At 36.4% G+C, this 17,080-nt stretch overlaps 1 protein-coding gene across 2 annotated transcripts in view; it reads left to right on the forward strand.

The window, feature by feature from the left end:
* The first annotated feature begins 7,889 nt into the window (after positions 1–7,889).
* LOC128217563 (cytosolic 10-formyltetrahydrofolate dehydrogenase-like) overlaps positions 7,890–17,080 on the forward strand; it is a 33,734-nt gene continuing 24,543 nt past the window's right edge. The window contains exon 1 of one of the 2 annotated variants that reach the window (XM_052924771.1): positions 7,890–8,025. In XM_052924771.1, the coding sequence (XP_052780731.1) occupies positions 7,981–8,025 (45 nt within the window). In that variant the 5' untranslated portion in view covers positions 7,890–7,980. Of the gene's footprint in view, positions 8,026–12,428; positions 12,486–17,080 lie in introns of those variants that run through there. The other variant, XM_052924772.1, reaches the window with a different exon arrangement.

Raw genomic sequence — 17,080 nt, forward strand, 5'->3', positions numbered from 1 at the left:
AAGGAAAAATTTGCGAAAAAAAATGAAAAAATATATCGAATTTTTGTTTCTGCTGACGTGGAAATTGATGTATGTTCATATGTTCGTGTAAAACCTGTTTTCTGTTCCTTTGTAACATTAGGGTGCAGTTTTTAAAATTGTTTTCAAAATTGCGGCCTCAATGAAGCTGAGATCATACATAAAATAAATTCTCATTTTCAACATTCCATTTGCATTTTAACGATTTTTTGTAAGAGCTGACAACTCAACTTTAAGCGATGTAATTGCATCAGCATCAGGTGAAGCAAAATAACACAATATGTATGCGTCAACTGATGAAAAAGACTGGACGGATATGTCACCTGAAAAGACCTGCCAGGATGTCTTAGTTTTTGGAAACCGGTTCATCAAGGCTGATGTCTATATCATTGGTAAGGATTCGCATATAAACCAGTGTTTTTGTTAAAATATATCGGCCTGTAGTGTTTATTAAAATGCCATATATTCATATTTGTGGTTAAAGTGTTGTCTTGTACCAAGCATTATTCACAGTTTAAATGTAAAAGAAACATTTTAGAATTGGCCTGATCCAGTGTAAAGCTTTTTCACACAGGACTTCAACTTAACATACCTGTCAATTTTTTTTTATAATATTTCATTTTGAAAATTGTAGAGTCAAACGCTGGTGAAGCTAAAGAAGAAGAAACTACAACTTATGCCTTCAAAACCATGTAAGTCCTGAAGGTTTACAACAAGTTGCCAAATGATAGGTACATTCTCTCACTGCTCATTTTGAACAGGTGTTTTTTAATAATAGTATAATAACTAGAACTTGTTATTAGCTTGGATGTAATTATTATATTTCAATGTTTTTTATGTACTTTGGATGATCAGCTGAAATCAGATGGAAAAAAAATAACATAAACGAAGGTTCTAAGCAGTTCTAAGCTGGCCAGGTTAGCACAGTTGGTTAAATGTTAGTACGGGTATACCAATTCAAAGGTCACGGGTTCAAACTTGAAGTCTGCTTGCTACAGTCACTGTCGTGATTTGATTCAAGATCAGTGAAGCCGTGGAATGTGCTGGTTGCGTTGCCAATGTAGACCCTGTATAGACTGACAACACCTGTAAATTTATTACAACTTTTTATTTATAAATATGCTCTTCAATTTGTGGCCCAGGTTCAAAGCTTCACTCTCTGTTCAAACTATGGGAAAGGACGTGTTGTTTATAATAATAACAGTAATAATAATAATAATAATAATAATAACAACTTTATTTAACGAAGGTTACATACTAAGTGTACAATCATTACAGACATACTACTTATTTCCAGCATGGCCTTCACACAAAAAGTATTACAAAAACACATATACTAAGTTACATATTAAGCAACATACAAAGCATACAATCACACTATCACTATCATACATTTCTTCGACAAACATAACTCAGTTTAATAAGATGATTATAAATTACAATAAGTTCATACTGTAAATAATGTAGATATATTCGGTAAAACCACATTCAATCAATATATTTCAACATTTACATATTTGTTAGTATCCATTACAAGTTGTTGCAAGAATGGCATATACGTACATTAACACAATTTATGTAAACAATGAACTATTTATTATAATGTGAATTAAATAAAGTGTCAAGATTATTTTTTTCATGTGATAAAATTATTCTGCCAATTAGTAGCCTTTTAATGCATGTTTAGCATTGTCAGCATCATCTCGAACTGAAACACCCAAGACGCTGGTTGCTGAAAAATTACCTAACCTAATCCTGTGGAGCTACCCTATTCCCAGACCCAAGCCCATGCCACAACAATGTGTTTGTCCAAGGGGGCATTAATTGTTAAACATATATTTTCAATTCAATTCAATTCAAATTCAAATTTTATTTGTAAAGAAAGGCCTCCGGCCCATAATACAACACATACAATACAAAGCATAAAATCTTTAGAGTTGTGATTTCTTAATGACATTCATTTTTCCTTATCTTTTTGTTTCATTATTACATTTACAAAGAATGCTATATTTTTTTATTTGGTCATCGTTTAGACTTTGCATAAGATTTATGAAGTTTTGGAAGTCTTGCCTACCCGTGTACCATTTATGGATATAAAATTGCCTTTCTTGCCTGAATTTGTTACATTGAAAGAATACATGAAATTCATCTTCTACACATCTGATATCAAAATTAATTAAGCAATATCTACACAGTCTATTTTCCCTTTCGATACCCAAATGTCGACCAGTCTCAATAAACAATTTATGGCTAGAACATCGGAATCTCGCTAACGATTTCCTCACATAAAATGGTAGATTAATACATAAATATTTTTCTGGATTTAACAAAGTTTTAAAATGCTTATATGTGTCACATCGTGTTGAGTCTCCCACATTTTCGAACCAGTTTTGTCTTTTACAATCAACTAACCTTTGCTTTTAAATGATATTAAAAAATCGTCAACATATGGAGACCACCTACTATTCAAGTAATCAAAATCTTGGATAACTTAAATATTGCTTAAGATGCACAAAAATATTTTAACATCAAAAATGCATTGCTGAATATAAATTCATTTTTATTATTTACATTTCCTTTTTCCATTTAAAAAAATGAGTCTTGGAGCAATGTAAAGTTTAAACATAATATTTTTGTACACTGCAGGTGTGTCAGTGAAATCTGCTACAGTTAAGTGCCCAGCAATGAGGAGCCAACTGCTGGTCTGACACAAGCATATTTCATTGCAGGCCGATATGTGGAAATAATGTTGCAAACAGGAAAACTCCTGCAGTCAGGATGCGCTTAAAAAAACAACAACAAAAAGTGACACTAAAACTGAAAGTTTGTAATAATATTGACTTTATATGTGGCATTATTTTTAAGGTCAAGTAAATAAAATGCTTATATAATGATTACATGAATTTAAAACTGAAATTTGTAGGAGAACATTGGACTGTAAAGCTAAACACATGTGTATGGCAAAGTGATCATTTGAACATATCAATATTTATTATAATGTTGAGGCATTGCAAACATTGTGTTGCATAGAAATTAAAACCTACTTAAGCCTTTCTTTATTTTCACATGTCATTCATATGTGTCTATGAACATGTCTTTTCTGTTTGTTGATATTTTGATATTTTGGTTTTGCCACTAACACTATGAAAAATACATGTATTGTAAAAAAATGAGTATAAATTTGTCTGGATTCCTTTTTTTTCGCACCTCCCGTCCAACACTTTTAAAACAAAATCCGTTAACCAATTTATAAAAAAAATATGGCCTAAAGTTTGACTACTGACCAAAGGTTTATATCAAAAGATAGTCAGCTTTCTCATACATGTTTTTTTAATAGTTTTAAAAGTCTATTTCCTTATATGTTTTAATATAGACCTTATAACGTCACAATATCGCAGGGGAAAATATCACTTAATAGTTGATACGTTAAATTAACATTGGATTTAAGACAGTTTTATCCAGTTTTAGAGTATATGTTTCATGTAACATTGGTATTCAGTCATCACTTTGAAATCAGTCTGATTCGCTTGATAACGGATGTTGATAACAGTTGGTTTTCAGGCGGATGGGGTAAAAAAAGATCAGTTAATTGTTTTGTGAATTTTTGGTAAACTCCTTCTACAAAGTCATACAGTTTAAAATATATATCTATTTGATGATATAAAATCGAACTTATGTTCAAGAAGATGTTTTTGTCTGTATTTTTTTGCACGAAATTTAATGTTTGAATGTTCAGCTTCAAGTTCAAGAACAAGGATTGCCATTTTTTTAATAACCGGTAAATTATGTGTATTTCTAAAGAAAATGTACTTATGTGAAAATATGCAACCTTTCTTAATATTATTTTTTGGCAGACTTTTCTGGTTCAAAAAGATTGAGTTAAGTTTTGATCAAGGGAAAGTAACCACTCTTGATTATAAAACTAGTTCTTAAAGGTGATCTTTCGCTACTAAATTTACAGTGGAAATATTTTAAATTGATGTTTTCGCTGTTTGTTTGTTGTTTTTTTTCACTGATAAAACTGAATATTTCATCGAAAGCATGAACAAAATAAAGAATATTTGAAAACAACAACAACCCGACCTAGTAAATGTGGGGATGTTACAAACATTTTTAGGCCACACTATTGGTCGGTTGTTTTCGGAATACGGCGGTTGTGTTTGTGATAATTAGAATTTTGTCTGTAACTGTAAAACTGTCCGGCGATCCCATTGATGGAGACATAAGCCTGAATACTAACCACGACAGCATTTCTGAGCTTAACTAATATTACGATGTAACCAATAAACATTTAGTGTTAATGCCCGTGCATGGTAATTTGCCGTGAAGCTCTTGTTTGGTACATGTGATCATTAGCAATTTGTCGTTTGTAATCTATACTAAATGGATTTTTGTTTTTCAAAGCTTTTCTTAATTATTAATTGTAAAACTGTCCGGCGGTACAATTGGAGGAGACATGAGCCTGAACATTTACTATTATAATCGTTCACGAAAACATTTCTGAGCTTAACTAACATAATATTATACTAATCAATAAACAAATAGTTTGAATGCCCATGTATGCTATATTGCGGTGAAGCTCTTGTTTGGTACATGTTTATTATTTTTAAATATTTATAAAATGCAACAACACTTTATCATTTAAATGTCAAGGACTCAGTTGATTTCAATTAACAGTTTCAAACAATATCGGGAACTATGGTTCCCAGGCAGTTAGTAATCTATCTCAATTAGTAATTAATGCACGTAAGATTGATATCATTTCCAATTTTCGTCCTTTGGGAATCTTGGAACTGAATTATACCTTTAGCTAATATTTCAAACGCCACTTTCATCAAATTATACTTACATGAACGGATCACATTTTGTGTTTAACTAATAATAAACAAAATCAACAACACAATAAAGATCCTCCGAAGCCAAACGTTCAGATACTAATGTCTTTAAATGTTCTATATGTACCCAAGTCACTGATGTTAGACATGCGCGCTGAAGCGCTCGTGTATTACTACAATAACTCGTTGTGTGGTTAACGTAAAATTTGTTCTGTACCACGTTGTCCAGAATAACATCGAATAACTAGCAAACGTTTAATGTTTAAGTGAATATAGTTTGAATTATCTGCACAATAGTAAACAGCACGGTTAAGCTCCGTTAAGCTGGTAACCGTTCCAATATAGGAGTTAATGATAGACGATATCGAAAGAAAATTCTCACAAACATGGTGAAAGCTGCTAGGAACATGACGTTTGAAAGTATGACCAATGACAATTGACGATCTAGGGCAATCATTGCTCCGTTTTTACAGAAGAGAAACGAAGTGAGTTGAATTTGATTTCAAAATGTTATTTAAATACTGTTTTCACATCCTAACAACAATATTTTTAGCCATTTGAAACTGGCTCTGAAAAACTGACGGCACTCCTCTCCACCATGTCTGGCACCTCCTCGCCTTGGCGCTCCTCTCCAGCGTGGCGCTCCTCTCCGGCGTGTCCGGCACATCCTGGTCTTGGCGCTTCTCCCCAGCGTGTCCGGCACCACCACCCTCCTTGCCTTGGCGCTCCTCTCTGGCGTGTCTGGCGCGTCCTGGCATTGGCGCTCCTTTCCAGCGTGTCAAGCACCTCTTGATCTTTGCGCTCCTCTCCGGCGTGTCTGGCACCTCTTGACCTTTGCGCTCCTCTCCGGCGTGTCTGGCGCATCCTCGCCTTGGCGCTCTTCTTCGGTGTGTCTGGCACGTCCTGGCATTGGCGCTCCTTTCCAGCGTGTCAAGCACCTCTTGACCTTTGCGCTCCTCTCCGGCGTGTCTGGCACCTCTTGACCTTTGCGCTCCTCTCCGGCGTGTCTGGCACGTCCTGGCATTGGCGCTCCTTTCCAGCGTGTCAAGCACCTTCTGGCCTTTTCGCTCCACTCCAGCGTGTCAGACACTTCCTGGCCTTGGCGCTCCTCTCCAGCGTGTCCGGCATCTCCAGGCCTTGGCGCTTCTCTCCAACTTGTCCGGTACCTCCTGACCTTGGCGCTCTTCACCAGCGTGTCCGGCACCTACTCGCCTTGGCGCTCCTCACCAGCGTGTCCGGCACCTCCTGGGCTTGGCGCTCCTCTCCAGCGTGTCATCACCTCCACCCTCCTCGCCTCGGCGCTCCTATCCGGTGTGTCTGGCACCTCCTGGTCTTTGCGCTCCTCTCAGCCGTGTCTGGCACTTCATTGCATTGGCGCTCCTCTCTGACGTATCTGGCACCTCCTGGGCTTGGCGCACCTCTCAAGAGTGTCTGGCACCTCCTGGGCTTGGCGCTCATCTCCAGCGTGTCTGGCACTTTCTGGCCTTGGCGCTCCTCTCCCGCGTGTCTGGCGCCTCCTGGGCTTGGCGCTCCTCTCAGCCGTGTCTGGCACCACCTGGGCTTGGTGCTCCTCTCTGGCGTATCTGGCACCTCCTGGGCTTGGCGCACCTCTCAAGAGTGTATGGCATCTCCTGGCCTTAGCGCTCCTCTCCGGAGTGGTCGGCTGCTCCTCGCCTTGGCGCTCGTCTCCAGCGTGCCTGGCACCTCCTTGGCTTGGCGCTCCTCTCCAGCGTGTCTGGCACCTCCTGGGATTGGCGCTCCTCTCCAGCGTGTCTGGCACCTCCTAGGCTTTGCCCTCCTCTCCAGCGTGTCTGGCACCCCCTGGGCTTGGCCTTCCTCTCCAGCGTTTCTGGCACCTCATGTGCTTGGCGCTCCTCTCCAGCTTGTCTGGCACCTCCTGGCGCTTGAAGTTTCATTATAAATATCTATCATGTGTTTAAGGTCCGGATCGAAAAATTCGATTGACGGACACGCGGGTTAGCCGGTTACTTGGCAAGACCTTTCGAGTTGCCGGCCATGCAGCCACGCCCGAGGGTCAGATTTTTTATTTGCACAGGTAACACATGATAGACTTATTTCTGACATATCTATTTTTACAAATTTACGGAAGAATTGACGTAGAAAGCGTATTTTTGTACAATTCATCGAAAAGCGCGCGTGACGTTGTTTTTTTACGTCATGGTGCGTAGTTATTGTAAATTATTGTTGACCTCATATACATGCAGTTCCTCTCAAAATTATGTTTTTGACGATTATTTATTTACATATTTAATTAAATCAAAAGTATTTCTTACTTATATAACTAATTGCGTTTTATTGAAATGACATATTGTCACGTGACTTTGCATAAACCATACAACTTGAAAAGAAATAGCAGTCGCGCGTCGCCAGTTGTGTGTGCCTGTGTGCGAGCGAGTGTGTGTGTGTGTGTGCGTGTGTGGAAAAGAATCAAAGTCTCAATCAAAATCACAAGGGGTTTGTTTTTCGTTCTTAATCTTTGCATTTCAGCAGACGCTGTAGACCGTCTGTCATTTTCCTCGCCGACATTCTTCTGGGTTCCGGCAGTTTTTTTGGAAAGTGTCACATGACATGTTGGTTGTCTTACCTGCTGCTCCCTCAAGTTACTGGTTTATATAATCACATTGAGAATGCCAAGATGTTCTGCGTATAGATCAACCACAGAAAAATATTGTATTGTGATTGGAATAAAATCATGAATGAATGTGAATAGAGTGACTGAAAAAAATAGTGAATCGTTCGTTCATTCGTTCATTCTTTCAAGCATTCATGCATTCATTCAATCATTCATGCATTCATTCAATCATTCATGCATTCATTCAATCATTCATGCATTCATTCAATCATTCATGCAATCATTCAATCATTCACACATTCGTTCGTTATTTCATTCGTTCGTTAATTTATTAATATATTCGTTCATTCATTTATTAATATATTCGTTTATTCATTTATTTACTCTCTACGATGGATGTTCCTGATTATGGTCGACAACTTCGACTGTCTTCGTTGAAATACGATGCTCGGCGAAACTTGCCGGAAATTCACGAACACGTGGGTACGAAGTGGACCGGTGACGCAATCAACGAAGAGATAAACAGAAGGGAAGATGTTGTCTGCTAAACAATTCGTTCGCCATTTCTCCATATCTCAGGTAACACGGTCAAATTGTAGCTCATGCATTTTATCTTTTATTTCTGATGTCAAAGATGTCCTTGTTGATAACATATTGAACGTACTTTTAATGTGTAATGTATTTTCGCGACATTATTCCTTTCTGCGTGTAAAAGTCTGTTTTTATATTGATTTGTACCAATTAATTTCTTTGTAGAGAATCAAATAATTTAGTGAAAAGGCTTGAAGTATATGCAGTTTAATTGTATGTGTTTGAATCAGTACATATTTCAACGTTACACGGTTCAGTGAACTGTTGAATTTCCATATGTATCTTTAGTCTTAGGCGAAACAAAAACTATGCTGTGGTTCCTGTGTTAAATGTTGAAAAATCCTCAACAGTCTAGGTAGGTAGGGAACAAATTTTGTCCATGCACCTTTTGTGAAATATGGAGTTAGCCAGTGAAACAATAGTGAAAATTAATATCAAAATATTTAACACCTACTTTTAGGGTAAACACTAAATGTAGTTAGTTCCCTTTGAATTAAAACACAAACAATTATGTCAAAACAATGATTAGATATTAAAAAGAAAGATTGAATTTGTTTTGATATTTTTTGGGAAACATTACTCAGGGTTTCCGCCAGCCCTTTATGGCTTGTCGGGCCCGACGTGCCTTCCGCTGGCAAGGCTAATTACCGACATGCGTTAATTATGCCGACATGCTTTAATCCGCTTAGCGACAACCCTTATCAAAACAATCATCAGTTCTGACAATACACAATTTTGTTGCGATTGCAACGGTTGCAACGGTTGACTGACAGCCAGAAGGCGTGTCGGGACTAATACGGCATTTGTATCAGCCATTCAGGATCGACGACAGCATGAAGGCGTGTCGGTGAGGTTCAACAGTGCAATTAACCAAACTCCTCCTATTCTTTATCAAAATGGGAATGTGTGAAAAACACCACTGTTGTAATTGCGACCTTCATCACTATAATCATCTATGAACACAAAGTAAACAATATGTCTTAATTGAGTTCGGTAACATAAATCATGTGTCGTTTTATTTTGTTTCTTAATCCCGAGTCCGTTTGTTAACCAATTATTAAATTATTATTGAGAACCGTGTGAAAATATCTGTGTTATTATAAACAAGGGTTATGCTATGTCGTCGTATGTAATTGAGTCGCGTTCCCGTCTTTAGTTTAAAAGTGTAAAGTTATATTTTGTTTTGCTTATTATTAAACTTTGATTATTTTATTTTTCTTTTAATTTATTAAGAAAAAAAGATAAATAAATCTGAAAATGCACATTACATTCCCTTTAAGTTATTATTTAGCCGACCCGGCTTTAAAAATATTAGCTGTAGCTGCTTTAAATACGAATACACCCACGAGCAGTCGCTTTGCTCCGGGCTCTTTTGTGTTCCAGCATGCAGCGTGCTTTACACGTTTTGCTGTGACGTCAACGGTGTCAATATAAATAATACCCGCACTAAACGAAACATGAGTCGATCGATATCGTCGATATTGTATTGTCGGAAAACTTGAGAAATACCAATAATTAATAATGAAGAGAAACCATTAAACTTTTTCACAATTATTTTTAATGTTAATCGGACTTGAGTTGGTAATTCTAAATCATAGGAACATAACTGTAAACTTGTTTAAAATGCAGGAAATTGCACCATTTTGGATACGAAAATTTAAAAAAAATTGACGTCGGGAGGGGACACCCCTCCCAAACCCTCCCCTTCTGACATGCCTTATGAAATTCCTGGCGGAAACCCTGATTACAAACCATTTAAAAGAGAACCTTTTTCTTTGAGCATTACAAACAAAGAGAAAAAAATGAGTATAAATTTGATGATGTATCATCTATCATTTCTATTTTCATATATTTCCAAGATCAAACTGTCTGGCTGTAAAACTAACTTTCAAGAACATTCATTCCTCAATTACTTGATAAATGACCTTAAATAATATGGGACATGACAAATGTCAACAACAAACCATGGTCTTCATTCATCCACTAGAACACGACCCATCTACGAGGGAATCAGATTGATCTCTGACAGTGAGAGTGATTGAATATCCATGTAAGATGAAGCAAACACTTGGAAAAATGTTTTGAACTGTTTTTAACCCACTGATAATTCACATTTTGTTGTTTGCACCTTTGATCATTCAAAATTGTTGCATTTAGTCAATGGGGAAAAGTGTAATTCAGCGTGTTTGTAAACATGTTGGACATTGCCGTAAGCCTTTTAAACTGTCTTTTCTATCTTCAAAAAATGGAGGACAAAGTTGTCCGACATTTTTGTCTGTGTTAAACTCATATCCAAAATCGAAATATCCATTTGTGTATGAAGCCTAGCTTTTAAGTTTTTACAAGTTATTTTTTACCAGATGTCCAAATCTGTGTAGTGTGCACTATCATAGATATCAGGTGAAGGTAATTAAAATGTGTTAAAATGCTACTGGTGACAGCGCTGAGTTGTCCAATTACAGTCAGGAAGAGATGGAGCACATTTGTAAAGCAGCCAATATGCAAAAGGACACACACCAGTGGATAGTGATCAAATAACTTGATGGTCTTTGTCATTTTTTATTGTTAGTCAGACTTGGCAACTTGATTGTCTTTGTCATCTCTTATTGTTAGTCAGACTGGGCAACTTGATGGTCATTGTCATCTCTAATCGTTAGTCAGACTAGGCAACTTGATGGTCTTTGTCATCTCTTATTGTAAGTCAGACTAATGGCAACTTGATGGTCTTTGTCATCTCTTATCGTTAGTCAGACCTGGCAAATTGATGGTCATTGTCATCTCTTATCGTTAGTCAGACATGGCAACTTGATGGTCATTGTCATCTCTTATCTTTAGTCAGACTGGGTAACTTAATGGTCTTTGTCATCACTTATCGTTAGTCAGACCGGGCAACTTGATGGTTTTTGTCATCTCTTATCGTTAGTCAGACTAGGAAACTTGATGGTCTTTGTCATCTCTTATTGTTAGTCAGACTAGGAAACTTGATAGACTATATGTCATTTCTCACTGTTAGTCAGACCAGGAAACTTGATAGTCTATGTCATTTCTCACTGTAAGTCAGACTAGGAAACTTAATAGTCTATGTCATTTCTCACTGTTAGTCAGACTAGGAAACTTGATAGTCTATGTCATTTCTCACTGTTAGTCAGACTAGGAAACTTGATAGTCTATGTCATTTCTCACTGTTAGTCAGACTAGGAAACTTGATGGTCTATGTCATTTCTCACTGTTAGTCAGACTAGGAAACTTAATAGTCTATGTCATTTCTCACTGTTAGTCAGACTAGGAAACTTGATAGTCTATGTCATTTCTCACTGTTAGTCAGACCAGGAAACTTGATGGTCTATGTCATTTCTCACTGTTTGTCAGACTAGGAAACTTGATAGTCTATGTCATTTCTCACTGTTAGTCAGACTAGGAAACTTGATAGTCTATGTCATTTCTCACTGTTAGTCAGACTAGGAAACTTGATGGTCTATGTCATTTCTCACTGTTAGTCAGACTAGGAAACTTGATAGTCTATGTCATTTCTCACTGTTAGTCAGATTAGGAAATTTGTTAGTCTATGTCATTTCTCACTGTTAGTCAGACTAGGAAACTTGATAGACTATATTCATTTCTCACTGTTTGTCAGACTAGGAAACTTAATAGTCTATGTCATTTCTCACTGTTAGTCAGACTAGGAAACTTGATAGTCTATGTCATTTCTCACTGTTAGTCAGACTAGGAAACTTGATGGTCTATGTCATTTCTCACTGTTAGTCAGACTAGGAAACTTGATAGACTATATTCATTTCTCACTGTTAGTCAGACTAGGAAACTTGATAGTCTATGTCATTTCTCACTGTTAGTCAGACTAGGAAACTTGATAGACTATATTCATTTCTCACTGTTTGTCAGACTAGGAAACTTGATAGTCTTTGTCATTTCTCACTGTTAGTCAGACCAGGAAACTTAATAGTCTATGTCATTTCTCACTTAGTCAGGCTGGGCATCTTGATTGTCTTTGTCATCTCTCATCGCAGACTGGGCAAGTATACTGTTTTTTATCCCTAAAGAATAACTGAAAAGTTGTTTTAAATGGATAATAGTGGTCAACATAATATTTTGACCAAATAGAAGGCAGTATTTCAGCGTAGCATAAAACCATTTATTTTTGTAAGTACATCCTACTGGTATCAACCTGTACAGTAGCAATTACTTAGTGTGACTGCTCAGACAAAATATTAGCATGTTATGAGATAAATGTAAACTTTTATTTATCTTATCAGTAAACGTGCATACAAATATTGCAGCAAGGGTTTATCCTTGAAAGTTTGTGTCCTTGGGCATCAGTAATTTGGTCAAGGTTTGAATAATGTGATAAGAAAGACTCAGTTTTTGGTATTGATCATATATCTATCTAACTTGGAGTAACACATTTAATCAAACTATTTGTGGATTCACCTGTAAGTATTCATGCTGTTGGTTACTATTGGTTACTGTTGGTTACTATTGGTTACTGTTGGTTACTATTGGTTACTGTTGGTTACTATTGGTTACTGTTGGTTACTATTGGTTACTGTTGGTTACTATTGGTTTGACTTTAAATGCTTTGATCATAATATACTATGTACACAATCTTTTTATTTTGAATTGAAAGAAACAAACTGATTTTCTTCCTGGATAGTTGTTACTGATTAGTTTGCAAGAATAATTGTTCTACAACATTAACATCATAGCTGCATCTGCTGTGTCTTGTAGCAAGGACCATATAATGGCTTCCAGATGCTTGCTAATATTTAAAACATTTGTAGCCATTCATTTTGCAAAATTTCATCATCTGTAAATGTCAATTTAGACAAAATCAGTCAATTTTCCTGAACTGTCATGTTTCCCCTATTATGAGCTATTAAAGAAGGATTTTGTTTACTTTTATTTGGAAAAATAAAGAAATGTTAATGAAAACCTTCTCGATTTGCAGTTAATTGTTCCTGTGGTGTATGGGAAGTTAAAATTGCCTTAAATCTATAGTATTGAAGAAAAATGGTTGAGGTATTGTCACAGCAATCATACGTCATCTGTGTTGGTGATGGTGTATTGTGGTGCTATAACTTGGGAACTTTTAATTTAAAAGCTATCATTCTTTAGATAATTGATCTTCATAATGGCGCCTGTAATCCTGTGTAGCAAGTTGTATCACAATGGTGAGTAAGCCCCATGTTCAACTTAAAAAAAATGACAAAAGTAATTTGTCGTCTACTTGTAAATGCTCCTGTTTTTTCTTAAGCTTGTTTTGTTCAGGATATGCTCAAGAAGGTTATAAATATAAAGTTGTGCCAAGGTTGGTTTTAATCCCAATAATGAAAAGACCTTGAGATAAAACAAAGCAGAGATTTTATACAGCCCAGTTATTTAACAAAAACCTCATGCCAGGCTACAATTTTATGATAAAGGACCATTGGTTTTCCATCATAGACATTGTGAACCCTATTATATCATTTGTGTAGAACAATATACCATGTTTTTGAAATAATAAATAAGACACAATGTTTGTCATTAGTAAACTGATCTGTTATTTATTTACAAATTTATGGTCAATATTCTGAAGTCATTTAAAAAAAATTGATTAAGTAATAGTTAAGTTGTGCATTGTGATTTATTACAGTATGTATCATTATAGCTATTTTCTGTCCATATTTTTTACTGTGTATTTTATCAAACATTTACATTGTATTAACAAAATATTATGTTTTAATATTGCTTCAATTACTGATAATGGTGTCAAAGTCAAGAGTAACTAACATTTTTCCTGCATTTACTTAAAGGCAATCAACCTCATTGTTAATAATATAGAAGATACATATGCAACAGAAAAAAATATAATATATCACAAAAATAAATAATCCCGTAAAACAATGAGATATGGAGGTTTCACTTTATGATAAAGATCGAAAATATCCATTTTTGTGTATATTTGGTACATGCCAATATAGTTTTTGCATTTTCAACAATAGAACAGAGCATTTAGTGCAATTAAATTTATCACTAATTTGTGTTTTTAAAGGGACTAGACGCCAGATAGTCCCATAAGTGGCAAATAAAGTATTTCCTCAAAAACAAGCCTAGAATTGTCAATACATAATAGTCAGGGGTGTAGAAATTAATTTAAGTAGCAGGGAAGATCCCAAAAGTAGGCGGGGGGGGGGGGGGGGGGTGGAGTCTGCGTGTCCTCCCCCAGTTAGGGTCAAGGGGCCAATGCCCCTTGTGGGATGAATTTAAGCCTTTTTTAACCAAAATTTCTAGTGTTCTGGTGCATGTTTATTTTGTAACACAGGGAAACTTATGTACTTGAAAATGATACTGAATCTGAGAACTACCCCACTGAAATGAATCTGAATACTACCCCCCCCCCCCCCCCCCCAACCCCACCCCCACCAGTGAGGGCTAACTAATAAACCAAATAACTGTCAAATTCAGATTCAGGATACTATTAAAACATTCCAGACCACATGCCTTGCCATTTGCTAGCAATTCCCTCCTAATCGTATATGTTATTTCTTCTCTATCAATTATATACTTTCAGCCACTGAATCTCTGTGATCCTCTGTAAAATTAAACATCTAACTTCATTTTCTGTGGTTCTAAATATTTCACCTGCAGCTAACTTATTCTGTTTTAACACCCACACGAAATATCTGGACACTTTGTGACGTTCAAAGCGTACAAAAGTTCTACACCCCTGAATAGTAGTCCCTTTAACAGGTTTAAATTAACGGATGCATATGAGCTTGGCTGCCTTTAAAAACAAAAGCAATGTTGTTACAAGAAAAAAACTCCGTTCTAGATAAGCTGCCACTTTCAATTCACTGCCTCTCTTAGTTGAGGCCCTTATGAGTTTTGTCCAGACTTCTTCTATTTGTCAATGGATAAATGTAACCAATAGTTTGATTTTAAAACAGAAATTTTTTGGGGGCCTCATAAAGTGTAAGTGCCTCATGGAACTTGTGCATCATCTAACAGTGAAAACTAAATACACATTGTACATTGCATTTAAACATAAAGACCAAAAACTACTGGTAGTTTTATTGCCTGTGGGATATTGTAACAGTTGCACCTCTCGAAAATAGGGAACTATTAGTGGTATAAACTTATTTTGGTTACTTTCAAGTGAGTAAATTTATGTTTTATTTGGTGTATTTCATTATTTAGTGTGAAGTGTTATAAGGTCACTCAGACTGGTTTGTATTCTGTAGTATTTTTATCATGGGCAAAATGTCATAGAATAGGGTTGAAAGATAGTGGGATTCAAGGTCATAATTCAGATTATGAAATCATTGTCACAGTTGTTCAACTCAAAATAAGTGAACTACTCATAGTTTTAATTTGTTTTGGTGATTTTTAGGTAAGTTTAAAAAGCAATGTTATGATTGTGGAGTTATTATGAATTATTTTAAAGAACAAGGATAAAGCGAAAATTAAAAAAGTATGTTTTTGCTTTTAATGCCCCCGAAGGTGGGCATATTAAAATCGCACCATCCGTCCGTCTGTCCGTCCGTCCGACTCAATAACTCAGAATATTATGGACAGATTTTAAAAGTACTTGCCACATGTGTTCGGCATACCAAGACGACGTGTCGCGTGCAAGAACCGTGTCCCTACCTCTAAGGTCAAGGTCACACTTATGTGTTTATTCCCAATGGAATGCTGCATATAAGGACATAGAGTATAGGTTGTCGTGTCCGGGCTGTAACTTTCCCTTGTATGGACAGATTTTAAAATAACTTGCCACATGTGTTCGGCAACGTACCGCGTGCAAGACCCGTGTCCTGCCTCTAAGGTCAAGGTCACACTTAGGTGTTTATTCCCAATGGAATGCTGCATATAAGGACATAGAGTATAGGTTGTCGTGTCCGGGCTGTAACTTTCCCTTGTATGGACAGATTTTAAAATTACTTGCCAGATGTGTTTGGCAACGTACCGCGTGCAAGACCCGTGTCCTGCCTCTAAGGTCAAGGTCACACTTAGGTGTTTATTCACAATGGAATGCTGCATATAAGGACATAGAGTATAGGTTGTCGTGTCCGGGCTGTAACTTTCCCTTGTATGGACAGATTTTAAAATCACTTGCCACATGTGTTCCACATACCAAGATGACGTGTCACGTGCAAGACCCGTGTCCCTACCTCTAAGGTGAAAGATACACTAAGGGTTTATTCACAAGGGAATTCTTAATATAAGGACATAACAGTGTAGGTTGTCAAGTATGGGTGGTATTTTTTATGTTCAGAGGCAATTTAAAATAACTTGCCATATGTATTTGACCCGTAAAGGCAAGATCAACTTTTCATGTACTGACCTTGTTCATATGTCAATGTCACATTCGGGGGCATTCGTCACATACTGTGTATGTCTTGTTGTATATGTACATGTAACATGTCTACTTTTGTGCGTGACTGACATGATTAAGACTCTAATTCATGAATGCAAACAGTTTGTGCGAGTTGATTCGAAGTTCCATGAGGCCTAACAAAAATATTGTTTGGTTAGGGTAACATCCTTGTCAAAAATATGTAGGGGGCTTATAATTTGTGTTTCGTTTAGTTTTTCATTTTTTTTTTCAAACTGACTATTAAAATGGTAGGGTCATCGCCTATTCCATAGGGAGGGTCGGGTTTCCCAACCCAAATGCAATTTTTTTTGGGCTTGATGCAACATGACATTTAAGTTGCAATTGAGCTTCTCCCAGTTTATTCATTGTGGCATTTTCAATGGTGAGGTATTTACCAGATTTCACAATAAATGATTTGTTCATGATTAATGGGAGTAATGTTGGCCTTAAGCTCATAATTCAGCACTTTTTAAATAATCCTATTTGCAGGGCCTATACAAATAAGGACTGCTTATCAGCAAGTTGGCTGTTTGTTTTTGATTTGCTCTCTACTGACTTGGCATTGAATTATGTGGCATATGACATAAAGGGATAAGAAATAGAAAAATAAATATGTAATTGCCAACATCAATTTTCTTTACATTATTATTAATTATATCTACAGCATTGAAA

This window comes from Mya arenaria, chromosome 14, assembly GCF_026914265.1.
Source record: "Mya arenaria isolate MELC-2E11 chromosome 14, ASM2691426v1".
NCBI lineage: Eukaryota > Metazoa > Mollusca > Bivalvia > Myida > Myidae > Mya > Mya arenaria.